At 40.1% G+C, this 27,536-nt stretch overlaps 1 protein-coding gene across 4 annotated transcripts; it reads right to left on the bottom strand.

Annotated features, from left to right (window-relative positions):
• Positions 1-733: 733 nt before the first annotated feature.
• On the bottom strand, positions 734-27,536 carry LOC125242156 (PAX-interacting protein 1-like). 4 transcript variants are annotated; one of them, XM_048150869.1, is made up of 17 exons: positions 27,344-27,536; positions 24,686-27,256; positions 24,100-24,267; positions 23,067-23,162; positions 22,271-22,349; positions 19,253-19,386; positions 18,948-19,032; positions 18,021-18,144; positions 11,786-11,870; positions 8,683-8,856; positions 7,983-8,129; positions 7,287-7,499; positions 6,845-6,997; positions 4,824-4,902; positions 3,805-4,036; positions 3,107-3,158; positions 1,260-1,463 (listed from the first exon to the last, which is right to left on the bottom strand). In XM_048150869.1, the coding sequence occupies exons 1-16, from the start codon at positions 27,437-27,439 to the stop codon at positions 3,113-3,115; spliced, it is 4,482 nt and encodes a 1,493-aa protein (XP_048006826.1). In that variant the 5' UTR covers positions 27,440-27,536; the 3' UTR covers positions 1,260-1,463; positions 3,107-3,112. The 4 variants fall into 4 exon arrangements, with proteins under 4 accessions (XP_048006823.1, XP_048006822.1, XP_048006824.1 ...); XM_048150866.1 differs by lacking the exons at positions 3,107-3,158; positions 19,253-19,386 and adding an exon at positions 19,403-19,536 and having other exon boundaries at positions 734-1,463; XM_048150865.1 differs by lacking the exon at positions 3,107-3,158 and having other exon boundaries at positions 734-1,463.

Raw genomic sequence — 27,536 nt, 5'->3', positions numbered from 1 at the left:
GCAGAAATCCAATCTTATCAAATGCATTTCCTACACATATCAGTTCCATTCTACTGCCACGTGGGCGACAGACAACAATATTTCGGTTACGGCCTACAAGTATTTTAGATTCAAATGCGAATGCGTTTCTAAACGAGTCAATCTTCAAATTAATTATCACAGTTATACAATAAATACAGTATTTAATTTCAGTCGATTTTATAGAAAAATTTGATTATATGCGGCCTAGCAAAGGCTTTTTCCAAAGATTTCTATAGAAACCTAACCTCTCAGGATTCGAATACTAGCATCTATGCAGTTTGGCAGAAGAGTAAAATAAAAAAGGGTTTTTATTTCGGGTTTTTTTTATATTATAGTCTAACCAGAAATATATGACTATACGCCATGTTGCGGAATTTTATTAGAACAATTTTTTTCATACTTTATGAACTGTCACTGCATACACCAGAATAACAGCGCCCTCTTGACAATAGTCATATATTTCTGGCCAGGCTTTAGAAATAAAACAACTGTTTAGAAAAATCTTTATATAATCAATCTTTACTATGTACAAAATGGTCCAGACCAACATAAATTTGTTGTGTATAAACCGCTAAATATGGACAGTCCAATCCTTTTCTTACCAACTATGGCATCACATAACAGTAATAAAATATTCGCATCTCATGAAACAAGATAAAAAGGAAAACTTGTAAGGGGCTCTCAAAACTAATTAGAGATTCAAAAATAAACATCTTTCAAAAGTCAAGAAACTTAAATCATTTACAAAAGTTGCGAATACATGAATGTATGGTAACATACACAAAATCTTTTTTTTTTTCAATCCATTATATCAACAAAATTTGCAGTCTTTCCACCTTTGGATAGAAATGACTAAAGAATGTAAGATAAATATAAATTAGTCTATTTTGACAAGGAATTCTTCTATATCCAATTTCTGCCTCATAATAGCAGATAGCACCACCTCCGTGCTGCACACGACGTTTAAAGTCTTCTCCGACTGCAGTAGGTAATACACCAGATGTAAATCATTAGGCACGGTGAGGACTAAGTAGCTATAAGGTCGCATGCTGTGCATTTCCTGAATGGAGACGTAGGATCGTCTGTTTTTTTCTACTTTTCCGCCGCAGAGTTCTATGATTTCTGTGAGGGATGACCTGGAGGGTTTGACGCAGGGGGTCATAAAGAAAGTGATTCCCTCGAAGAGTTTCCTCCTCTGTTCGCCGCAGAGTAGTACTTCAGAGATGTCGCACTTGAACGTTTTGTTGAAGTTGTCGTCGCGGAGCTGGTGTTGGGCCTCGTCGGCGAACTTGTTCTGGCGCTGGCTCTCGAGGACCCAGGCGGTGGAGACCATGTGCTTGACGGTGACGAGGCAGCTGACGAGCTTGCTGGTGCGGACCAGCTTGTCCATCACCAGGTGCGTGGCCTCCGCGGCGGTTGACACCACCAGCCCTCCCAGTAACCTATGGGAAAACAACAATTTTATAAACTTAAGATACAGGTCGATTCACGAAAGCTGGCACGAATGGAATGAATGAAACTTTTATTGTGTGAGTAACACCTGCAGGGTTAGCAGATGATTGCCGCGAGAGTATGTCGCCGCGAGAGTATGTCGCCGCGAGATAGACTACCCGTCCTTATGTCATTAATACAGTTAGAAGAAGAATTGTCATCTTCTCGCGGCGACATACTCTCGCGGCAACATACTCTCGCGGCAATCATGTGCTCCTACTGCATCGGTATACAGTCGTAACTGTCAAGATTCGCTATTTTATTAGTTAAACGTCAGACACGTAGATAGTTTAATTTACTCATTCGTTCCATTCGCGCCAGCTCTGGTGAATTGACCTGTACAGCTTAGGAACTTGAGTCACAGATGATACGATAATATAACTGTTTATATGCAAAACTAGTAGTAATTATCTAAATTCCTCCGGTACGTACGTCTATATTCAAGAGTACGTTTGCGACTCGAGTTCTAAAACTAAGACTATTAGTCTACGACTTAATGCCGGCAAATTCGTCTGCGAGGTTACTCCATAATTCATGCTTTATAAAGATTTGACTCATAGAAAGTATTGGATTGTGAACTTCAGAACTGACTTCTTTTCGTACAGACTTTAAAAGCAGAATTTGGCACAGTACAGACGGACTCGCCGAAGTCACTTTACCGCTTATGATTACGATCCATGACCCGTTTTTAATCTACGGACAACACAATTTTAGTACGTATATTAACGGCACAAATTACAATCAATATAGACGGTCAACCAAATGTTAGCACTAAAAAAGGCGCTAAATTTGAAAAATGCAGGGCTCACCGGCTAATTGTCAAAGCACGTGCCTTTCATAGATTTATATATATTAAGCTAGATTGAGTTGTTAGGCCAAAAAGTGTGTCCACATGAGAGGGTAAAGTTGGGGCTGGTGTCGGATCTCGCACTTATTGCCACTGTCAAAATCATTTGAATGACGTCATCACTGTCATAATTTGGGGATACCAGTCAATATTAAAAGTTACTACCAAATCTACTAATACCCAATTAAAGGTTTTTTTTTATTGCGCAAATCTTTGGTTTTATGGCTTCATAATAATGACTTACCAATTCGTTACAAGTTATATTACCCTTGCCTCGATATAATACAAAAATAATTTAAGAATACTTAGTTATCATACAGGTAAAAATACTACTACTATAGTAATCTCTTTAACACTGGTCACACGTGCGAGAGGGACACCAGCCCCAACTTTGACTCTCTCATGTGAACACACTTTTACTAGTCAGAAAGGCGTTCTTGCCTTTCTGCACCGGTAATAAAGTTCAATTTAGTATGGCAAAAAAGTGTGAGCTCAGTCCCTATTGAAGGTTCATGGTGCCTTTCTAAACCTTGACGTTGCAACACGTTGATGGAATCATCAACGGCCCTTAACACTTGTAATTTGATAGAAAATGTAGGGATGAAGGTTTCATTCCTACCGAACATTTTAATATCGCGCCTTTTTTAGTGCCAAGATTTTGTTGACTGCCTATATCTTGCTACCAGGACTACTTTCCCCGTTCAAACCGTTACCGCTAGTGGCTACTGAGAGAAAATACAACTTTACTTATAACTACACGGTCAGAGTATCTTCCTTCTCATCCGACATTTTAGTGTCACTGTAATAAAAGTAATGCATTTATTCTTCTGTAATGGGTGAGAAATATTTGGTTACAGATGTATCGTTTTCAAGAGTCTTTTTCCTCAAAATAAATAAGAGATTTGTGGTGATCAGGAGTGGTCATCAAGAGTTACATAAAAGTCAAATCTCAAAAGTAATAGCCGTCAATTTATTTCAAAGCATTTTGGAAGGTTGTCATTCAGGTCGAAAATTTTGAGAGAATTGCTGAGAAATCAATGATGGAACTATTTTGTAGAATTTTAGTTATTTTACCGAGTGGTATTTTGAGAATCGGCGTTTTTAAAGACAAATGTGTCATGTCACGTTTAAACAACAGTTATTACCTACATTTTCGTTGAATTATAAAGGCTCTAATAAGTAATTTGTATATTGCGTGGTTATTTTAAGTGAGAACGTGGGATCTTTTACTCGGGAACGGGATAAACGTTTTTGATCAGTCGCAATCCGCAACGAATCGGAGTTAGGTCGAGACAACGATTTTTATAGTCTCGCCTCGGCGAGGGCCGAGCGTCTTAATTTCATTGATTTTTGACATCTATAATAACATTTTCATCGGCGGGGCTGCCAAAACGGTAAATGATCGTGGAGCGGGTGTATTAGGGCTATATAGAATGTAAGATTACCTGACGATGGCGGCATATTTGTTCTGCTCGGCTTGTGGGACAGCAGAGAACAGCACGCGCGGGGCGAGGTGCAGCGGCGGCGGCTGCGCGGCGCGCGGGGGCGCGGGCGCGGGGGGAGGGGGAGGGGGGGAGTCGAGGCGCGGGCGCTTGGCGCGGCGCGGGAGGGAGGCGGCCGCGCGCTTGGCGCGCTCGTGCGACTCCGGCGTTATGTTGATCGGCATCTTCCACGCGTCTGGAGGATAAATGTCGTATGAGTGTCATCACCGAGTAGGTGGGTCCGCGCAGAGTGACGTCGTGTGCTCGCGTTTCAAACGTCCGATGTAGACGAGCGAACGGAGGGCGCTACCGCGGCCGAAGGAAGATGGATAAAGATTAGGGGCCCGTTTAGACGGTACGAGAACTCGCATACGAGTTTTATTACATTGCGGTATATGATGGCTGTGCGAAACTGTATGTAACCTCAACAGCTCGCAATGGAACTAAAATCGCATGCGAGTTCGCACGCCGTCTAAATGGACCGTGTGCTAAAATTCATTTTAGTGTTACGCGGACCGACCGCACGGAGCGATTGATTCCGGGCTAAATCCTACACCTCGTGCTAAAGAAATAGTGTAACGAAAATGTTTACCCCCCATTTAATAACAATACAAAAGAAAGCGTCATCGAGTTTAACTATCGCGAGACATATTTTGTGGTAACTAAATTGTCAAACGTTAACGACGCCATTAAACTAAATCCTCTTCCGTTATCAAATCGCTAAACGACTCACGTTATTTCATATGATATTAAATTAAAAACAACGCAAAATAAATACACTAAGTAAAACATTTTTCTATATTATAATAAAGATCGTCACATGGCGACCCTGCCAAAATACAAATACTTCAAGTTAAACTTTCAACTTCCACTGTATTTGCTATTTTCTACCCAAAAAATAGAACTTTTTAGTATTTTTTGTTCTTGCAAAAACCCTGATTATTTACTAATAGAACAATAATAATAAAATTACTTTTACTTACTCATTAAATGCGAAACTAAAGCGTAATCCATTCTGAATGGACTGGCTAAATTGAATTGTTGATATTTGGTGTTCTCGATCTGAAAAAGAAATGATACATATAAAATTTCACATACATAATTAACCAAACAAGCCACTTGTTTAAACAAATTATCTTAAAAGTTAATCAAAAATATACCATAGAGTTCCAGAGGACGTCACAAAAAGTCCTTGGGGTTTTCAATATTTAGGGCCAGTTGCATCAACCACACTTCACACATCATCGTCACGCAGCTGACGTCTATGGAATTTCCCATACAATAAAATTTAAAGATTGCTTTAACGGTGACAGACGGTTTGATGCAACCTTAACCCTTAAATGCATGAATTTGTCTTTTAACGAGATATGAATATATGTGATAGACAATGGTTTTCTGACTCTAGGAAAAATAATAAAAAAAAATTAAGATCGATTTTTATACTAAATCAATGTTAGAAGTTAAATAGGCCAAATCTTATTTATATAAGTATATCGTAATTGGTAAGTTTTATTAAAAAAAAATGACTACTATTAAAAAGGTACACTATTTGTGAAACCTTTATGATAAAATGTTTAAACATAAACTGATTACTAACTCCGAAAAAATCAGCCTATATCACATACTAAAAATCGCTATCGTCCTGTTTTTTCACACTTTTCCGCCATTTCATCTTAATCTTTAAACACAGATCAATACAACAAGATGGCCCTTACAGGGCGACTCGCGGTCACCAAGCATACGACAAATCAGGTTTATAAAAGTTTGAACGCGTGCGACACCGATCAGTAGCGCCCAAGTATACGACCCGCTAACAGTGTCCGTGTCCGCTCGGGAAAAAATCTTAAATAATCAATTTTAGTTGCAAACAATGGTCTCTTACAGCATAAAGTGGTGTGGCAAGTCTTCTAACACTTCTACATGTAAAAAAGATGGAACAACATTCCACAGTTAAGTCAAATTAATTATTTTGTTGAATATTGTTTATTGTCCGCGGAGTTCATTTATACTGGTCAATATGGTTGTGCTGAGCGGCGCCGAGGCGCGTCCATCCCTCTTTACCGAGTTAACAATGTGATATGCTATCCCTTTCACGTAAACGACTAGGCATGGGGCCATGTTAGTTTATGTCTGTTGCGGGAACTTCGTACTGCCGTTCGTACCATGTGCTACCATTTTATGAAATATAAAAGAAAGCAGATTTGTAATAGTGAATAATTATCTAGAATCTGTAGAGTCTGTAGTGGTATTTAGTTCATTGATTAGTTTAGAATATTTAGTTGGTTATTTAACTTAGTAAACGTAAGTAAAAATGCACAGTTTAGTTATTAGTTACTAGAATGATTTTTATTGAGATGCTATCACAATTATCATCCTCCTTGCGTTATCCCGGCATCGGCATCCGCCACGGCTCATGGGAGCCTGGGGTCCGCTTTGGAAACTACTACCAAGATTTGGCGTAGGCACTAGTTTTATGAAAGCGACTGCCATCTGACCTTCCAACCCGAAGGGTAACTAGGCCTTATTATAATTTAATTATAATATTATAATTTGTTGCAAAACAAATTCACCACAGTACTGGTACCGGTACCATTGTCTATAATAGACATGTCCCATTCCCATCCCTACTGCTAATCATAAAGGCGCGCCATTATTTGAAACGACCAATGGCAGCACCGTGCGCGCCCGCCTCACCCCGCAAGGATTGGTGATTTGCGTCTCGAACAATATCGCTTGCATTTGGCTTCTAGTGGGGTGTTCTGTGTCTTTAAATAATAAATAGTAAATCATTATATTATTTAATTTATTTAATTGGATATCAAATAATAATAAATAATGAATAATAATTAAGCAATAAATGTAATTTTGGATAGCTACATATCGAGCCACGGGCCATCGAATATATGATGCATATATACATCACCATGCATTTAAGGGTTAATGTTAGTAGCTTATTAGAACACTTGATATCGTGTCGAGTATATTTCTTTGTGTGTATGTATACCTGTGCTAGAGCGCTCATATTCCCGAGTAGTAGGTCCGTGAGCCAGGCGGGCGTGACACAAGGGATGCCCCACTCGCGTGCCCTGCGGTATTTTGTGCCCTCCGCACGCTTGCATATCAGCACTGTGTTGTCTCGCGTCATGTACGGCGTCAGCTGAGGACAGAAACAATATACGTGACAATACTGATAATTAAGGCAAAATGAAAAGACTTATATTGACTGGGATACGAGGCAGTTACATGCATCAAGATCATGATGATGATCATTATTATGTCTAATGAAAATAGCCGTGTATAAGTCAATATTTTCAAGGTGAAAGGTCAAACTATAAAACAAATGATTTTCCCTGCACTAGCGACTAACCTTAAGCTTTCCACGGCAGAGCCAACATATCTATACCTACAGCCACATATATGACCAGATGTCTCTCAGACACACTCACTTTAGCCCCTATATGTTCCACGGCACACGCCACCCTATCTCTCTCTTCCGCCCTCCACCCTGACAGAGCTGCCCTGTGGTGCTTCGCCGGTCTGTCTCTAGCAGCATACATGGCGGGCAGGTGTAGAGCTTGCCACGGTGGCGCCACGCCGCGGCGCAGCATGGCGTCGGATAACCAGTAGGCGGTAACGCAGCGCTTCGCGTCTCGGAGAGCCTGTAAGGACGATGTATACTTAAACAGAGTACAATATCACACATTATTCATTTAAATTAAAATCTTGTGGGGACACCTTACACAGATCAAACTGAGAAAAGATTGAACTAAGCCAGGCCACGATATACATATGATGAGTAGGCCTAGCACATGATTGCCGCGAGATAGATCACACGTCTTCTTCTAATTGTATTAATGACACTACCCTATCTCGCGGAACTACCTTGCTGGAACAAATATCCGTGTCCATCACACAAATGCTCTTACCGGGATTCGAACCTCGGACCATCGGCTTAGCAGGCAGGGTCACTACCGTCTACGCCAGACCGGTCGTTTAGTTCACGCTACGCATCTGCCTACGTTATGGTTTAACTCCAAAAATGGCGTTGATAATGTATAGGATATTGGTCCGGATATCGGAACGGATAATGTGAAAACGCACTTAGGTCGACTATAAATGCGGCGTAGGTGCCTGCACCATACCTGCATGACGACTCCGTGGCGCTGCGTCTCGCACAGCACGTGCGTGACGCGCGCGCAGTAACCGGCCTCCACTTCGCCGCCGCGCCGTTGTATGCACTCCACCCAGCGAGCTACGCGCTCGGCGCCCCATGACTGTTGATACTCCACCTAGACGAAAAGAGACAAAACGAGTCGCATTTACTATCGCCATATTTTATATAAAACTTGGTTTCTATTTCAATTTACACAAAACCTGCGCATTTCTTTAGATTTGTAATAGACTATTATGACACTCTCGATATGGAAGACACAGCCAAGTAGGAATAAATCTGGAGGCAGCTTGAGGTTGGGATTATGTCCGTAGAACTCAGCGCGGGGTGGGGTGGGGAGCCCCGGCCTACACTTTGTTGGAGCGCGCAGTTACCAGTCAGTTGTCAACCCTTGTAAAGTGTTTGTCACTTTACAAGTTGACTAGACATTCCCGGTATTTTTTGTAGTCAGGAGGTTACATGTGTGTAATCATCGTCGTCTAAACCGTATCCGGCTTTGGCGACTCCTTGTTAGTATATGTGGTCTGAGTTTTGGTTTTGGTCGGCTCTTATATGACTAGCAAAACCGAACTTAGTTTTAAACGTGCGACTACACGGAATACAATAATATATAGCTGGCCAGCAGAGTTATATAATATATAACTCTATATAGGCGTAGATGCAATACTCACGATATGAAAGACGCAGCCAAGTAGGAACAGATCAGGCGGTAGCTTGAGGTTAGGGTTGTGTCCGTAGAACTGCGCACGAGGAGGGGCGGCGCGCGGGGCGCCAGCATACACCTTGTTGGCGCCCACCACCACGCCGGCACCCGCGGCGCCCACGGCGCCAACTGCTCCTGTGCCCTGCTCGGACATTACAAGATACAGTAAACATTTGTAAGAATTCGCGTAAATAACGGGTTACTAAGGAGTCAAGATGTTAATACTGCACTGTATAAAATATTTTATTTTAAGTATAGGAAACTAGCCTTTTACAAAGTTGAATTGTAAGGAGACACACAGCTAGTCTACATATATTAAAATACTAGCTTTTGCCCGCGGCTTCGCTCGCGTTAGAAAGAGACAAAAACTAGCCTATGTCACTCTCCATCCCTTTAACTATCTCCACTTAAAAAATCACGACAATTCGTCGCTCCGTTTTGCCGTGCAGGACGGACAAACAAACAGACACACACTTTCCCATTTATAATATTAGTATGGATTGCTAGCTACGTGACAGCAATTTTGCTGATGCGTACATTTGTAAAAAACAGTTCAAATGATCATGTATAGAAGAATATCTATCAAATACTGATCAAAAATTTACTACAATTTATTTAACTCGTCCAGTGGATTACGAAATTTCAATTTATCAGAATTTTGTTTTTATTCTAATTAATCAAATTTCAAAATTGCCCGGGAGTCGACGGCCCCGATACCTCAGAGATTTTAGTAAATATATGCTTTGCAGTTGAACCAGAACAGTCCTACGGAAGGTGACAGTAAAAACAAACGTAGACAGAGAAAACCATACTCAGAGAAGACTGTAAAATTTGTTAGTGAGTAATAAGTTATGTTTAGTGGAGTATTAGTAAGGCGGCGGAATTGAAAAAAGTCGTCTAGTTTTGAAGTTGATGTGACTGGAGAGTATACTGCTGACAAGTGGTATCGTTGTGATCGGTAGATTTTACTGAGTACGAAATAATGACTTGTCGCATTCTCAGACTGTGGGGGGGTTAACTATGACGTCACAAAGATCGCGGTCCCGGGTTTCAATTTTTTACCAATTTGTCTAGAACCCCTTATCCAATTTTGAAAAATGAGGTGTCGATTGAAAGCGTATAACATGCTGATTAAGATTTCTTATATGTGAAAAGTATAGTTTTGTTAGTTATTTTTTAATTAACAATAATGCAAAAAATACTTTTTTTTTACTCTTTTTTTATTTTTTTTGTGACTCAAAAAGGCAATGAAAACGGCCACTTAGCTAAAAAATATGTTATATAAATCATTTAACTACATTATTAAACTATCTGTTGCTTTTTAAATTTCTACGATCGGATAATAAATAAGCAAACTACAACCACATACCTGTAGGCGGGGAGTACCGCTTGACACGCGTTCCCATACATTCGGCGTCTATCAAATTACACCTCGCGCGAAATTCGTTTCAAGCAGATATACCTCTAATCTTATTCATCGTAACCTATCAATATTGGTATCATTTGAAAGTACAATTAAAGTACTTTAAGAAACAATGTCAATCATTTTCTTAAAATCAATAATCGCCAGTCTGCGGTGGTTACAAAGGAAAAAAGTGGGTATGCAATTGGACTGGTTTCCTAGGTTTGATACCCTAGACGAGTTTAAAAGGGGAGGTAAAGGTGACATATGGGTTGTTCTCTGGCCTAAAAGCTACACAGAGGGTCAGGGGAGAAAAAAACTAGGGTTTAAGTTAAGTTTTAAGTTATTTTTTCTTTTATTTGTTGATTTTAGTGTGTTTAATTTTTTTGTAATTTTATCAAGGATACACGTTGGTTTCTTTTGCTGAAAATTCCCTTTTTTATGAGAAATGTTATGAATTTCATGGCATTTTCCGATAGAGACTAAAATTAACTTTCAAATAAGGCCACATAGTCATACTGATACATAGTCATACCCTTAATATTATATAAGTAAAAGTATGACTATGTGGCCTACTGATACATAGCCATACCCTTAATATTATATAAGTAAAAGCATGACTATGTGGCCTTATTTGAACGTTAATTTTAGTCTCTATCGGAAAATGCCATAAAATTCATAACATTTCTCATAAAAAGGGAACTTTTAGCAAAAGAAACCAACGTGTATCCTTGATAAAATTACAAAAAAATTAAACACAATAAAATAAACAAATAAAGGAAAAAATAACTTAAAACTAAACTTAAAACCTAGTTTTTTTCTCCCCTGACCCTCTTTGTAGCTTTTAGGCCAGAGAAAAACCCATATGTCACCTTTACCTCCCCTTTTAAACTCGTCTAGGGTATCAAACCTAGGAAACCAGTCAAATTGCATACCCACTTTTTTCCTTTGTAACCACCGCAGACTGGCGATTATTGATTTTAAGAAAATGATTGACATTGTTTCTTAAAGTACTTTAATTGTCCTTTCAAATGATACCAATATTGATAGGTTACGATGAATAAGATTAGAGGTATATCTGCTTGAAACGAATTTTGCGCGAGGTGTAATTTGATAGACGCCGAATGTATGGGAACGCGTGTCAAGCGGTACTCCCCGCCTACAGGTATGTGGTTGTAGTTTGCTTATTTATTATCCGATCGTAGAAATTTAAAAAGCAACAGATAGCTTAATAATGTAGTTAAATGATTTATATAACATATTTTTTAGCTAAGTGGCCGTTTTCATTGCCTTTTTGAGTCACAAAAAATCAAAAAAGAGAGTAAAAAAAAAGTATTTTTTGCATTATTGTTAATTAAAAAATAACTAACAAAACTATACTTTTCACATATAAGAAATCTTAATCAGCATGTTATACGCTTTCAATCGACAGCTCATTTTTCAAAATTGGATAAGGGGTTCTAGACAAATTGGCAAAAAAATGAAACCCGGGACCGCGATCTTTGTGACGTCATAGTTAACCCCCCCACAGTCTGAGAATGCGACAATTCATTATTTCGTACTCAGTAAAGTCTACCGATCAGAACGATACCACTTGTCAGCAGTATAATCTCCAGTCACATCAACTTTTTCCGAGACCCTCTCGCCGCTCTACTATATAGTTAGATACCTGTATGGGGTGGTGCGCGGGCCCCAGCAGCAGCCGCGCGGGCGCGCGCGCCGGGCCGCCCGCCGCGTGCGCCGCCGTCATCAACCTGCGCACGAGCCACCGTCAGCCAGGGTTCCTCACCTCGAGGTGCGTTAACCTTTACGGCCCAGCCACGCCTTTAAGCGCGACAGCGGTGAGCGGCGGCCATACATTCGAGCGAGACACAGCGATGGGACTTTTCATTCGCACGTATGGCCGCCGCTCACCGCTGTCGCGCTAAGACCGATGTCGTGGCTGAGCCGTTAGGACCATTGCATACTGCGGTTTTTCGACGAAGCAATTTGTTTGCGTTTGTCGCACAACGCCCAATATGAGCATGCACTCGGGCCTTGCACTTAGATGTGCAAAAGTTATGCCTGACTCGCGCGCATATGTTTCGATAATAATGCTTATCACCAACAAAGGCTGACTCTTTTGTACGTTTTAAAAGGTCAGAAATTCAAAATAAAATCTTAAGACAGCATGAAATAAAGCAGAGTGTGGGAAATATAAATCAAAAGTACATACGACTATTTGATTAAACAATATTAACCAATTCTTGGAACAAATTAATTTATCCCCATAGAAAGAAATACATTTGTAGTTTTTTAGTAGACACACTATTATTTTAACTATAAACTGTGGTGATTATGTCATATACCAGAAAAATTTCGACCCTTGCCACCGTGTTCGAATGGCCGAGTGGTTTAGGCATTCGTCGCGATAACGGAGGACGCTTAGTTCGAATCCAGCTTTGAACACTTGGAGGCCTTGGTCGCTTTTTCTCTGTATATGACATTTATTACAGTTAATAAGATTCATATCAGTTATACCTTGTAACTAGGGATGTACCGACTATTGATTTGGCCGACTAGGCCGACTACCGACTAGTCGGCGCTTGGGTGGCCGATTAGTCGGCCGACTAGTCGGCTAGTCGGCCAGAGCATAATTTTCGACTAAATTCATCAGAATTTTAGAATTACATTTTTGGTCCTTCGTTCGCGCTTAAATTTTTTTTCACAAGTACAATTTTTCAAACGTCTATGAGAATAGACCTTACATTTTCCATTTTTAATAACCGGTTTGGCTTAGTGGGTAGGTTAGTGATCCTGCCTATGACACCCGGTAGCCCTAGGTAGGACATTTATTTTTGTGATGATCACAGATATTTGTTCTTTTGACTAACCAAGGTATAACAAATCGGTACATAATACAATTATATCAGCTGTTAATTTATTTTTGTACTATTTTTTTATGACTTATAAAGTGCCGACTAATCGGCCTGTTTTGCCGACTAGTCGCCGACTATTCGCCGACTACAAATGTGGCCGGATAGTCGGCTTTCCCGACTAGTCGGCGACTAGTCGGTACATCCCTACTTGTAACCTGTTACACGTTGAGTCACAATTGCCATCATCAAAATAACAGCGATTTGAGGAAAACACGACATATTCTAATTTCAAATATGAGATCACGTTCTCGGTTCGTGGAAGGCGCAAGATTTTCACTTATTCATGAGGCACCTGCGCCCGCTACGGTTCCAATCTGATCCGTTAATTCGAAAACAAGTCCATGATATGAATTTCAAAGTGGGTAGAATTGACCTAACATGATCGTAATTTAAAAAATCAATCATCTTTAGAATATTCTTAGATCTAATATTCGATTTGTGCGAAAGAATTTTCTAGTGAACATACTTTTTCCCTTATCTACCATGGACTTTCAATAGGGACTGAGCTCACAATTTTTTTGCCATACTAAATTGAACTTTATCACCAGTGCAGAAAGGCGTTCTTGTCAGACTAGTAAAAGTGTGTCCACATGAGAGGGTCAAAGTTGGGGCTGGTGTCCCTCTCGCACGTGTGACCAGTGTTAAAGAGATTACTATAGTAGTAGTATTTTTACCTGTATGATAACTAAGTTTATAAACCTCTTAAATTATTTTTGTATTATATCGAGGCAAGGATATTAATACCTTGTAACGAATTGGTAAGTCATTATTATGAAGCCATAAAACCAAAGATTTGCGCAATTAAAAAAAACCTTTAATTGGGTATTAGTAGATTTGGTAGTAACTTTGAATATTGACTGGTATCCCCAAATAATGACAGTGATGACGTCATTCAAATGTAGTCAGGGACCAAACGACCTCTTTTACAAAAAGTCGTCGACATCTCTTCTAAATACCTAAAACAGGTATGGATGTGTTCCTCGTTCTCTCCAGATTACGAATTGACCTGTTTTTAGTTTAAGGAGGGGGGGACGGGTTGAGAAAAAGGGGGGAGAAAGATGGCGGCCGACCATCATAGATATTTATTCACATCTCGAGTCCTATGGCACCAATCTGTTCGTGCGAGGTGTCATTTGAAAGCTTATTAAACCTACTTTAATTGTTTTTAAATAACTATACTCATAAAGGTAACCGTTTACGAAATATTTGAAAATATATGTTTTTTTATCGCGCATGAATTGCACAAGTACTAGTAAAAAATGCGTCTAACTCAATAAACAATAACTTTACCGCAATTGATATTATTATAAAATTTTCGCGTCTATTCATGCTCTTTCTAAAAATATAAGTTTCATTGGTATATGATAATATATAACCATGTAATTACGAATTTGGTTTAGCAGGAGTCACTCTGCCCGGTCGCAGAAATGGGCGCTGACCGTAGTAAAGTATTCAATATTTTTGAGGTCCTATTTTACGGATCCATATGCGAGAGGTATCGTTTAAAAGCTAATTAAACCTACTATATTTTTATATAAATAACTATAGTCATAAAGGTAGCTGTTTAGAAAATATTTGAAAATATGTGTTTTATAGACCATGAGTCGCACAAGTACCTACTGGTAAAAAATGCTTCTTAATCAATAAACAACAACTTTTCCGGAATTGATGTTAGTATAAGATTTACGCGGAATTTCATGCGCTTTCTAATAACATAAGTTTTATTGGTGTATGATATTATATGTATAACCAAGTAATTACAAATTTGGTTAAGTACCCACAGCGCCCGGCCACGTATGGATGCTGTCCGTCGCCAAATTTTCTATATTTTTCAGATCCTATTTTATTTAACAGGAATCTTTTGAAAGCATATTATGCGTACTATCATTAAGTTCTCAATAATTTTAGTTGTAACTGTAGTAGCTAACAAAATATTTGAAAATATGCATTTTGGAACCGATGTGAGTAAAAACATGCTTCTAGCTCAATGAATTATATTTTTTCCGCAATTGATATAGTTCTTAGAATATAATAACAAAATAAACGGCGAAATGTATGACCTTTTCAAATAATAAGTTTTGTCAGTATTGCATAAACAATTAATGTTAATTTATCCATCATACTCACTGCGCACCGTCATATACATGGATGACCATTTTCGTTGCCGTTTGCATAATTTTTAAGATTGTATCTTGATGCATGACCAATAAACAATAACTTTACCGCAAATAATGTTATTATAAGATTTACAGGACATTTCATGTGCTTTCTCAAAATATAAGTTTTATTGATGTATGATATTATACAACCAAGTAATTACGAATTTGGTTTAGCAGGGTGTCACTGCATCCCCGTGACGTAAATAGGTGCTAACCGTCTCCTAATTTTATGTATTTCTCAGATCCTATTTTAGCGATCAATTTGTGAGAGGTATCATTTGAAAGAATATTATGCGTACTATCGTTACTTTTTAATAATTTTAGTCGTAATTGTAGTAGTTTACAAAATATTTGAGAATATGTGTATTTTTACTGTATATGAATAGCATTCGCACTGATACTAGTGAAACATGCTTCTAGCTCAATAAATTATATTTTTCCGCAATTGATATAATAACGAAATGAACCGCAAAATGTATGGCCTTTACAAAAAATGAGTTTTGTTAGTTTTGCTTAAACAATTAATGTTAATTTGTCCACCATACCCACTGCGCACGGTCAATCGTCATATAAACGGATGTCCACCGCCGTTGCCTTAATTTTTTCATCATTTTACCTACAGATTTTATTTTACTGATCAATTAAGTATATAAGTAAATTCGATACGTGATAAATTATATTTATTGTGAATATACGATCAATGAAATAAAGTCTGAAAAATCATGAAAAAAGGCAACGACGGTGGACATCCTCCATTTATAATTATGATGGTGCGCAGTAGGTGAGCAGAACAAATTAAAATTAATTGTTTATGCAATACAAACCAAACTTATTTTTTGTGTACTTAAGTCATACATTTTCCGTTTATTTTGTTATTATATCAGTTGCGGAAAACTATAATTTATTGAGCTAGAAGCGTGTCTTATCAATGCCAATGCTATTCATGCACAGTAAAATACACATATTACTAATCAAATATTTTGTAAACTTCTACAGTTTCGACTTGAAGTATTAGAAATAAAGATAGTACGCATAATATGCTTTCAAATGATAGCTCTCACAAATTTATCAGTAAAGTAGGATCTGAGTAATGTAGAAAATTTGGCGACGGTCAGTCAGCACCCAATATCGTGACAGGGCGCAGTGACCCCTGCTAAACCAAATTCGTAATTACTTGGTCATATATTATCATACACCAATAAAACTTATATTTTTAGAAAGCGCATGAAATTTCGCGTAAATTTTATAATAACATTAATTGCGGTAAAGTTATAGTTTATTAAGTTAGAAGCTTTTTTTATCTGTATATGTGCAACTCATGCTCGAAAAAAAACTCATGTTTTCAAATATTTTGTAAACAGCTACCTTTATAACCATAGTTATTCAAAAATAATTATAGTAGGTTTAATTTGCTTTCAAATGATACCTCTATACATATGGATCTGTAAAATAGGAACTTAAAAATATTGAATACTTTACTACGGTCAGCGCTCATGTATGCGACCGGCGGAGTGACCACTACGAAACAAAATTCGTAATTTCGTGGTTATATTATCACTTACCAATAAAACTTATATTTTTAGAAAGCTCATGAATAGTCGCCTAAATTTTATAATAACATCGATTGCGGTAACGTTATTGATTATTGACTTAGACGCATTTTTTACCAGTACTTGTGCGATTCATGCTCGATAAAAAACACATATTTTCAAATATTTTGTAAACAGCTACCTTTATGACTATAGTTATGTGTCAACAATTATAGTAGGTTTAATTATCTTTCAAACGATACCTCTCACATATGGATCCGTAAAATAAAACCTCAAAAATATTGAATACTTTACTACGGTCAGCGCCCGTTTATGCGACCTGGAGGATAACCCCTGCCAAACAAAATTCTTAATTACATGGTTATATATTATCATATACCAATGAAACTTATATTTTTAAAAAGAGCATAAATAGACGCGAAAATTTTATAATAACATCAATTGCGGTAAAGTTATTGTTTATTGAGTTAGACGCATTTTTTACTAGTACTTGTGCAATTCATGCGCGATAAAAAACACATATTTTTTAATATTTCGTAAACGGTTACTTTTATGAGTATAGTTATTTGAAAACAATTAAAGTAGGTTTAATAAGCTTTCAAATGACACCTCGCACGAACAGATTGGTGCCATAGGACTCGAGATGTGAATAAATATCTATGATGGTCGGTCGCCATCTTTCCCCCCCTTTTTCTCGACCCGTCCCCCCCTCCTTAAACTAAAACAGGTCAATTCGTAATCTGGAGAGAATGAGAAACATATCCATACCTGTTTTAGGTATTTAGAAGAGATGTCGACGAAAATCGTGAAGGAGACGACATGTGGCCAAATTGGCTCTAGACTAATGATCTTGTCAGTGGCAATAAGTGCGAGAGGGACACCAGCCCCAACTTTACCCTCTCATGCGGCCACACTTTTCGGCCTAACAACTCAATCTAGCTTAATATATATAAATCTATGTTATCTACTCAATGTTTTCTATTTCAACTCGCAAACAATTAGGAAAGTGTGCTTATGAGTAACAAATTAATTTATTTAAACGTGCTGTAAATTATTGTAAACCAGTGAATTCAACAAAATTAATAACTCAAGTTTGTAATATTCTTACGCCCCGAGTTACACACAATGTTTTTCGTCACAGTTGAACTATACTCCATCTATAATGAACAATGTCCAGCCCACTGCCCCGTCAGTTTGGCGATTCTGAGCTACGTCGGTGACTCATTCTTTTGCAGACCTTATCTCAGTTTATGAAGTTATATGAATGCATCGTTTACCTGAGCGTGCCGGCGGCGGAAGGCTCGTGGTCGGGCGGCGGCGCGGCGCCTTGCAGCCGGATGGACAGCATGTTGGCTAGAGCGGTCTTGGTCTTCGGGTTCACCAGCAACGCGTTGTTTGCTCCTGTATTAGAAAGGATACATTAATTAAAGTTAATTAAAGTTATGTGCTTTTTTTTTATGTAATCTTGTTATATTGGTGAACATTTGAACAATAAAGAATATTTGTGTTGTATTGTATAAATTATAGTCAAACATACCCAACTTGTCAAGTAGAAAAAGGAGTGAAATTCTAATATGGGGAATAACCTTTTTGAGAACATATTTTAATTAGCCGCCTTTTTCGGCTGATTAAGACAATGTGTTTAATAAAGGATATTTCAAATCAAATTTCGACCATCTAGATTTTTGATTATGATTTTTACAAGCTTTTATTCAACTTGCCTTGTTAGTGTGTTAGTTTGGGTCAAAACATAGAAGCTAAATATGGCCCACTTTCCGGTTTCCGATTGAGCTGAAAATTTGCACACATAACATATGTAATGACAATGCAATATTATGATATCATGGAGCTGATCTGATGATGGAGCAGAAAGGTGGTCTAAGGAACTCTGTTATGAAACGTCGTATCCCCATCGAATAAGGGGTTTTTAGAAACGTCTCGGAGAGCAGTAGACAACTGTTGACAGAAAGGTACAGTCGGCGATAAAAGCTTGTGCCAAATATTAAAATTTGCAAAAAAAACCTATTATATTGTGTAAATAGCTAACGTGCCCCTTTTCTGTCGGCGCTTAAGCATCTTTTGGTGGCTTAAGCAGCTTCTGCAAACTGCGATTAAAGACGGATATTTTACTGAGTTCATTTGACACGCTAAGTAGATAGGTTTGCTTGATCTATGGTATATATGACATCTGTGGATACACTTACCCTGCGGGTCGGTGCTGGCCGGGCTCAACAGCGCGGCGTCCGCGTGCTCGCCCAGACCCGTCACGTGCGGCGAAACGCCGCCAACCTGACAAACACACACTAATTACACTTATACCAAGAACGATTTAAATACTGGACTGACAAAGCCCATTTAAAAATGCGTACCTCTGAAATGTATGGGCCTTTTAGGCTTAAAACTAGATGGCGCTGTTCGCATGCTGCAGCCGCTGTATCTGCAGCTGCTGCAGTTCCACGCCGCCTGCAGGACTGGCCACGCCCCCGGCGCCCACTGTTGACAAGTGTACCTGCTTGTGCGGCAGGTGGTGGTGGTGCTCCCGCTGCGCCTGCAGCTGCTGCAAGCGCTGGTACTGCACGCGCTGTATCTGCAGCTGCTGCAGTTCCACCCCGCCTGCAGGACTGGCCACGCCCCCGACGCCCACTGTTGACGAGTGTACCTGCTTGTGCGGCAGGTGGTGGTGGTGCTCCCGCTGCGCCTGCAGCTGCTGCAAGCGCTGGTACTGCGCGCGCTGTATCTGCAGCTGCTGCAGTTCCACGCCACCTGCAGGACTGGCCACGCCCCCGGCGCCCACTGTTGACATTCGACACATGTATACAAAACGCACATGAACCTGTAGGGTAGGCAAGGTTCCGATTGAAGATTTTTCACGACGAAACAAAGTCAAAACTACACAGTACAGTTCATAACTTGTTGATACTAAAAATACTTCACTTTAGTGTAGGGAGACATTTTAAGAGGATAGAGGACGGCCATTTTTCCATAATCCCATGCACATTTAGTCCTTATTTTGCTCTCTACCGGCCTTGCCGAAATGACAATCCTTGACGCTAGACGCCGATTAAAACACCTGGCTTTGTAGCGCCAATAAGAAAGAGCGATAGAATCGATATTATAATAAACGTTTCTACATTTGGCTACGTAGCTACGCAACCTGGCTCTGACATTATAGATTGACGTTCGACTTACGAAATAATCAGACGTAGGGGCATATCGGTAGTTGATTGATATACATTTAAGGTAGGCTTGTGTAGGACATGTACTAATAGTACAAAAGACACGATTCCCTGCACTGTACTAGACCGAACTACTCCCAAATGATTCTGCTCTCTAGGTACTCTCACACACGCGCAACAAAATGGGAGCGAAAGGAGCGAAGAGCCGAGGAGTGACAATGACAGCAAAGCGTTCCGTGTGAACCGACCGAAACCGACCGAGAGCGCGCGAAAACGGCCGATCAGCTCTCGGCTAGTACGAGCGAGCGTTACTGTACGTCATATGTACAATTTGTCTTTCGCTCTCTCGGTGTACTACTGTCCTAAATGTCCTAAAAGAACGAACTAGTACACTTCGGAGATCGTACTAGTTGGGAGCGATCTTTTCAGTGAACGAGCAGGCACAACTCTAATTTAGGGCCAGTTGCATCAACCAAATTTGACAGACAGATCATCGACACGCAGCTGACGTCTATGGAACTTGCCATACAATAAAATTTAGCGAATGCTTTAACCCTTAAATGCATAGTGATGTATATATGCATCATGAATTTTTGACTCTATTGACAGCATGTCAAAATTCAAATTTGAATAAATCTTTGTCAAGGTCATGTATTTAAGGATTAACAGTGACAGACGGTTTGATGCAACCGGCCCTTAATCGTGTCTAATCATTTGCAATAATGTTAATATCCAGAAACTAAATTAGTGTGAAAAGAGGATTATCTAGATCTAAAACTCAATTTCCCGAATATATTTTTTTTAATATACGAAATACAAGCTAAAGCATACAAGCACTTTTGTAGGTGCCGGTAAAAGTATATAGAGAAAATAATTATATCAGCTTATTTACAGGGCTTGAAAGAAAGACCCGGTCGGAAAGCGCTCTTTACTTTTTAACCCCTGATGCAAAAACGACGGGGTGTTAAACGTTTGACGTGTATGTCTGTCTGTGTGTGTGTCTGTCTGTGGCATCGTAACTCCGGAACGGATGAACCGATTTAGATTTCGTTTTTTTTGTTTGAAAGCTGAGTTCGTCGGGTGTGTTCTTAGCCATGTTTCATGAAAATCGGTCCACTATGTCGCGGTCGGGGATTATTTCAAAATTTTAATTTTGTGGTTAGGTTATCGCTACATTTTCTACAACAACGACTATACTATCTACCTTCAAAATCACATATATCTTCTGACATCATAAAAATTAGGTTGATCTGTCTAATAGTCAATAAACTTGTCACTTATCACAAAAAGCACATGTACCGGGCGAGAGAGCAGAATTGACTAAGTTGTAGGCTTAGGTTAGCGCTAGATAACGAAATTGAAATTATAATGCGGGCGAGCGTCACACATCACTATGTATGAGCTACGGACGATTGGTGCTGGGATTCTGAATATCGACTTAGATATTACTAGCTTTTTGATCGCGACTTCGCTCGCGTTAATTCGAAAATTACGCTCCATACAAACTTCCACCCCCCATTTTGCGGAAGTAAGGGGTTAGAAGGAGACTAAAAGTAACCTATTCCACTCTCCAAGTCTCCATCCCATCAACTATCTCCTCTTCAAAAAACGCGTCAATTCGTCGCTCCGTTTTGCCGTGAAAGACGGACAAACAGACACACACCCTTCTCATTTATAATATTAGTATTTATACATACATACATACAGTCACGCCTGTATCTCATAAAGGGGTAGGTAGAGCACATGAAACTACCCAAGAGTGGCAACTCTTGGAAATTAAGGGATTGAATGAAAACGAAATTGCGACATTATATATGTGAGTGTGCACGGGAAAACGTCCCACTTTGTCGATTGCTATAAAGCCGCTTTATCAGTTCATTAAGATACAAGTAAATCTCGCCTTAATGGTGACCGACAAAGTGGGACGTTTTACTAAACACACTCACATATTGTAAGTTAGATATTATAGGTAAGAAAAAGATAAAACGTAATAATGGATAAAGGCCGAACTGAAAACTAATTCGAGCAGTTTTTATTAGTGAGATATTTATAATTTAAGGTGTGATTTCGAATATTTCGATATGAAAAGTCAGGATTGAAGAATCTGGGTCAACTCCTGATTTCATGGTTGATACAACACTACACACCATTTGGCTACGATTCTTCTATCTTGACATAGACTAAACAAGAACTGAAAACTTAATTAATTTCAAAATAAGTAATCTAAATACCAAATTGAATTTAAGTATTATTCTATCTTATAATAAACCAAAATTATGGCAAATGGTTTTGGCGTCAGCATGCACTTCAGCGCTGTTTTTCAGCCATTTATATATTAAAAACAAGCTCACCAGGGGACTGTGGAGGCTGCGCGGGCGAGGCGGCCGGCATCGCCGTCGCGCGCGCGCCCTGCTGCTGTAGCCATTGCACCTGTGCCACGACCAATCCATTAAGACGTTATACAGAAACTTTAATACTTTCGCAACCATGAATCCGCCAGGGGCCCATTTCTTGAAGCTACAAGTTGCAATTTACAAGTGGTTGTCAATGTCTAATATGACAAGTTGGAGAGAGACTTCCGCTTGTAACTTGTAACTTTCAGTTTTGAGAAATGGGCCCCTGGTGGGCACTCGTGAACTTTGCTCAGATGCTCGCCATACACGCGGGCGGTTATGAATTACGACCGGGTACTGACGTAGTCCAGAATTTTTTGTCTGGTAGTGAATGTGTTAATTTAACTGAACCGGCAAAGACGCCAATTTTATTTAACACTAACTTTTGCCCGGGGCTTTGCAAAAAATCACATCAATTCGTCGCTTCGTTTCGCCGTGAATGACGGACAAATAAACAGACACACATACTTATAATATTAGTATGGATTCTAAGTTTACTCCTTTTTTTTACTGGTAAGCATCAGTAATTTTGGTTGGCATGGTCAATGGAGGACAGGGGAGTGGTCATCAAGCCATCTACCAACCCGCTGGGTGGACAGCGTTAAGGCCTGCCAGGGATTAACAAAGGTGGTTATTATTAGGACTGCAGAAGACCGTGCGGAATGGAGAGCTTTGGTGCGCAAAATAACGACCTCATGTGGTCGCGACCCTCAGCCATGAGAAACCGAGGAAGAAGATCAGAAATTTGTGGTACCTGTTGTTGCCCCGGCGGAAGCTGTCCCCGGATGAAAGTGATGCTTTGCGGAGCGCCGCCAGCTGAAGGCGACCCGGTCACTACTCCACCCGGCTGCTGGAAAAAAACCATAATACAGTCGTCTAATATAATCCTACGCATAGGCGTATAGGTAATTAGTTATAGTCGCATTTTTTTTCTTCTATGGAGCTTCCAACACCGCAGTATTGTTCGCAACACCCAGTTTTATAACTGGACCAAATTTTAGTAAACCGTGTGTTCCTATGGTCATTTATACCGATAAACATCAACGAGCGATCGAGTCAACTCGGTATGAGCTTGGTTAGGTAGGGATTTACCCCCTTATTCATAAAATTTCACTTCTATAGTGGTGTGACCATTACGTCGGAAAGGGACAAACGAACTTTATCGGCTTGATAACTTTAATGTATGTTTATGAATAAGGGAAATAGAGTTTATTTTCCACTCATTTTGTTATATTATTTTATTGGAACCAGAGTCTAGTCTAGAGTAGCAAATTTAACCTTTATAAGCCATTCCCCATAACCCATTCTCCACTTGCATTAATAAATAATTTCATTTCATACCTTCATTGGTGCACGAACAAACTAATACTCATAACTGTTCTACTAATCAGAACTGTTCAGAACAATAAGTGAAATCGCAGCTTTTCACGTCGTCGTGAACCTTGACAGAATCGGTGAAGATTGGGTGTTATCAGTGGTCAAATGCATACATAATTACATACATACAGAATACATATAATCACGCCTGTAGTATCCCATAAAGGGGTAGGCAGAGCACATGAACTACTAAGTTTCAGTGCCACTCTTGGCAAAAAGGGGTTGAAAGAAATCCAAATTGTGACATTGCAGTGACAGGTTGCCAGCCTCTCGCCTACGCCACAATTTAACCCATATCCCACAGTCAACTTCTACGACCCCCACGGGAAGAAAGGGGGCGGTGAAATTCTTAACCCGTCACCACACGGGACACAGCGGCACAACGGTCAAATGGTTAATATAATAGTTACCTGCTGGTGCTGCAGTGCTGCGCGCTGCATGGACAGCTGCTGGCGCCGTTTCTGCAGCTGCGCCACGAACATGGCGCGCTGCGTGGGGTCCATCTGTTGCAGCTGTGCGTGAGTTTGTGCGTCCAGGTGGATGAGCTGCCGGCCGCCGCCGCCTGCCGTCCATGATACCTGACCCAAGGGAAAGAAACATTAGTTTACTTGACAGTTATCTAGAGAACCGCAATGACGGGTTGGCAACGCGTATGTGACACTCCTTGAGCGTGACCGGTGGGAATTTTTACGGTGACCGTTTTCCATCAGGCGGACCGGCGGACCGTATGCTTGTTTGCCACCGACGTAGTATAAAAAATGACGCCAAATCGGCTTGAACATGTATTAAGAGACCAAGGAAATATTGAGATAAGCCACAATGCATGAAATATGTGAATCACAGAATTGAATTCGGAACTGCTTAAAAAGCCACAAAAAAAGTAAATAAAAGTCTGCTCAGAATACTCTGTGAAAACTATAAACATTATGAAAGATAAGACTAGCTTACTGATATAAATTAGTCATGAGATGCTTTTGTGAATAAAATAAGTCTTACCCTTGGTCCAACAACTGTAGCAGGCTGACCAAGCTGCTGTCGCTGTTGCAAATACTGTTGCTGCTGCTGCCACGTCACATTCTGTCCACCTTGAACTATCTGCTGTCCGCCCGGTGACACAATCTGCTGACCACCACTGTGGGTTATGATCTGCTGGATGCCACCACCACTCGTCAACTGGGTACTGCCCTGTGGTGATTGCGGAACTTGTGATAATACTTGTTGGTTCTGACCGACAGCCTGACCAATAATCTGCTGCCCAGATTGGGTCACAATCTGTTGAGATGACTGAGCGATAACAACTTGATGCTGCTGTCCTTGCTGAGTTATAACATGTTGGCCGCCCTGTGAGAGCACCTGCTGTGTGCCTTGTGTTATGATCTGCTGTCCACCTTGATTCACTATTTGTCCACCTTGGTGGACTATTTGACTTTGTGACACTATCTGTTGCCCACTCTGCAAGGTCACCTGCTGGTTTCCATGCACCAATATCTGCTGCTGACCAGTATGCTGATTGATCAACACCTGCTGTGGGCCCTGCACTATTTGTTGCTGGTTTGAACCATTCAGTAACTGCTGCTTTTGAACCAATATTTGATGATGTGTTTGCCCAATACTCTGACCTTGTGAGCCTATAGTTTGTTGCAAAATTTGCTGGTTACTTTGCTGAATTGTATGCTGAGGGCTGGACTGGGCCTGTTGCTGGTTATTTATCAGAGCCTGCTGTTGCGTCTGCATAATCTGTTGCTGTAAAATAACTGGATTTTGAGGATTCCGCTGGACCAGTGGACTCCTTATTATCTGATGTTGGCCTTGGACGTTTTGCACCATTTGTATATTCTGTTGTCTCCAAGCACCCTGTACATTGCCACTTTGCTGATTTTGAATAGTTTGTTGGACAGACTGTATTTGCTGTCCTAATACTGTTTGTTGACCGCTGTTCCCGACAAGCTGGTTCAGCTGAACTTGGTTGCCTTGGCCTTGGGATGATGAAACCATGCCCTGTTGGTTGACCACTCCCATGTTCAAGTTTTGCTGCTGATTAGTTAAAGACTGGACAGTTTGCTGTTGGATAAGGTTTTGATTCTGTGAAGACATTTGTTGGCCTGCACCCATGAGTTGCTGGTTAATCACTTGACTTTGATTCATGTTCTGGCTAAGCTTTTGTTGCAGATTTTGAGTTGACTGAGCTAACTGCTGAGCAATATTCTGCACGGCTTGTGAAGCAGTTTGCTGGCTCAGGCTCAAGCTTTGTTTCATAGCCATGTTCTGCTGATTTAGTTGTTGCTGCTGTAGATTATTAGCACTCTGGCTCAACATTTGGCTGATATTTTCAATTTGTTGCTGAGCTGATGTCATGTTACTGTTGGATTGTGTTATGTTCTGGTTCTGCTGGATATGATGCTGGCCGCCTTGGATGTGCTGCTGCATCTGACCAGAGATATTCTGATTCATTTGTGACACTAAGACATTGGACTGAGAAAATCCTTGCTGATTTTGTTGGTTAGTCTTCTGTTGCAACATTTGCATTTGTGCAGCTAGTTGGCGCTGTTGCAACAACTTCTGCTGTTGTATCTGTATGGCGGTGAGACCATGAGGCTGCTGTTGTTGCTGTTGCTGAGGCTGTGACTGCTGCTGTTGTTGTTGTTGTTGTTGCTGTTGTTGTTGTTGTTGTTGCTGGCCATATATTTGCTGCTGCAGGCCTATATTAGCTTGAGATGCTATGAATTTCTGCATAAGTTGTGTATTAGTTTGACTGCCCTGAATCTGTAGATTTTGTGTGACAATACCTTGTGGGATAGACTTGCTCATGATGTTCCCTTGTTGCATGGTATTTGTATAACCCATGGAGCTCACAGCTGATGTTGGTACAGTAGATGTGTTGACTGAAGATGGTGGATGGTTCCAGGGCATTCTCTGCTTAAGTTTGTCAAGTTTATCCAGTAGTGCTTGAGTACTCTCATCTTTAATTTCAGCCATGTTTTGGGTGGGCACTTCATTCTTTGCTATACCCTCCTCAAAGTCAAAGCCAGTAATGGCACTTATGCGATCCATTGACTTGGGCGGAGGCTGTGGCACTATCAGCAACTTGGGATGGAAGATATCAGTGACTGCCTGTATTCTGGCCCTCAAACTTTCTAAAACCCAATCTGGTGTCACAATCTTGATCCGATTGTTAGATAAACTGAGTGCCGCACTGTATTTTCTGCCTGATGCTGCACCACAGATCAAATGTGTACACTGGGGGTCTAAATTTAGTTTCACTTTTCCGCCATGGTATGTGATTACAGCAAACAACGTTTTCAAATCCGCAGGACTCACTTGGGCCACACAAGCAGTCACATTAGAAAATATCTTATTCCTGTTAGGACTGTAGGGCTTGGGATTGGCTAGTTTCCGCAACCTGACGCAAGCTAACACCCAGTGCTCGGTCACAGCAGGGATCTGGTAAATGTCTTGAGCGTCATCGAGGTCCGTGTCCGCCGCATTTTGCCCACAAATTAAATGAGTAACATAGTCTGAGAAATATTTTGTATTTTCGGCTCCGCCGGATTGCAGGAGCAACATGATCTGTAATTAAATAACATGTAATTGATATAAATAAGTTGTTGATCACATTAACACAACAAACCACACATAAATACACAAAAAACAAACCCTGTCGGACACATCGCCTGAGAGGTAATACTTGACATCCTTGAAAATTGGCTCTTGCAAAGACAAAGAATCTAAATCGTCGGCAAGCGTTACCATTTTCTATATCACCACAATTAGATGAAACTTGAGATTTATAGTTTAATAACACATTTTTCTAATATGCTAAACGCCGCAATTCAACAAACGACGTCCA

Source organism: Leguminivora glycinivorella, unplaced genomic scaffold (assembly GCF_023078275.1).
Source record: "Leguminivora glycinivorella isolate SPB_JAAS2020 unplaced genomic scaffold, LegGlyc_1.1 Scaffold10, whole genome shotgun sequence".
Classification (NCBI taxonomy): domain Eukaryota; kingdom Metazoa; phylum Arthropoda; class Insecta; order Lepidoptera; family Tortricidae; genus Leguminivora; species Leguminivora glycinivorella.
The sequence above is the reverse complement of the archived record's forward strand: the minus strand, read 5'-3'. Positions and strand labels throughout refer to the sequence as shown.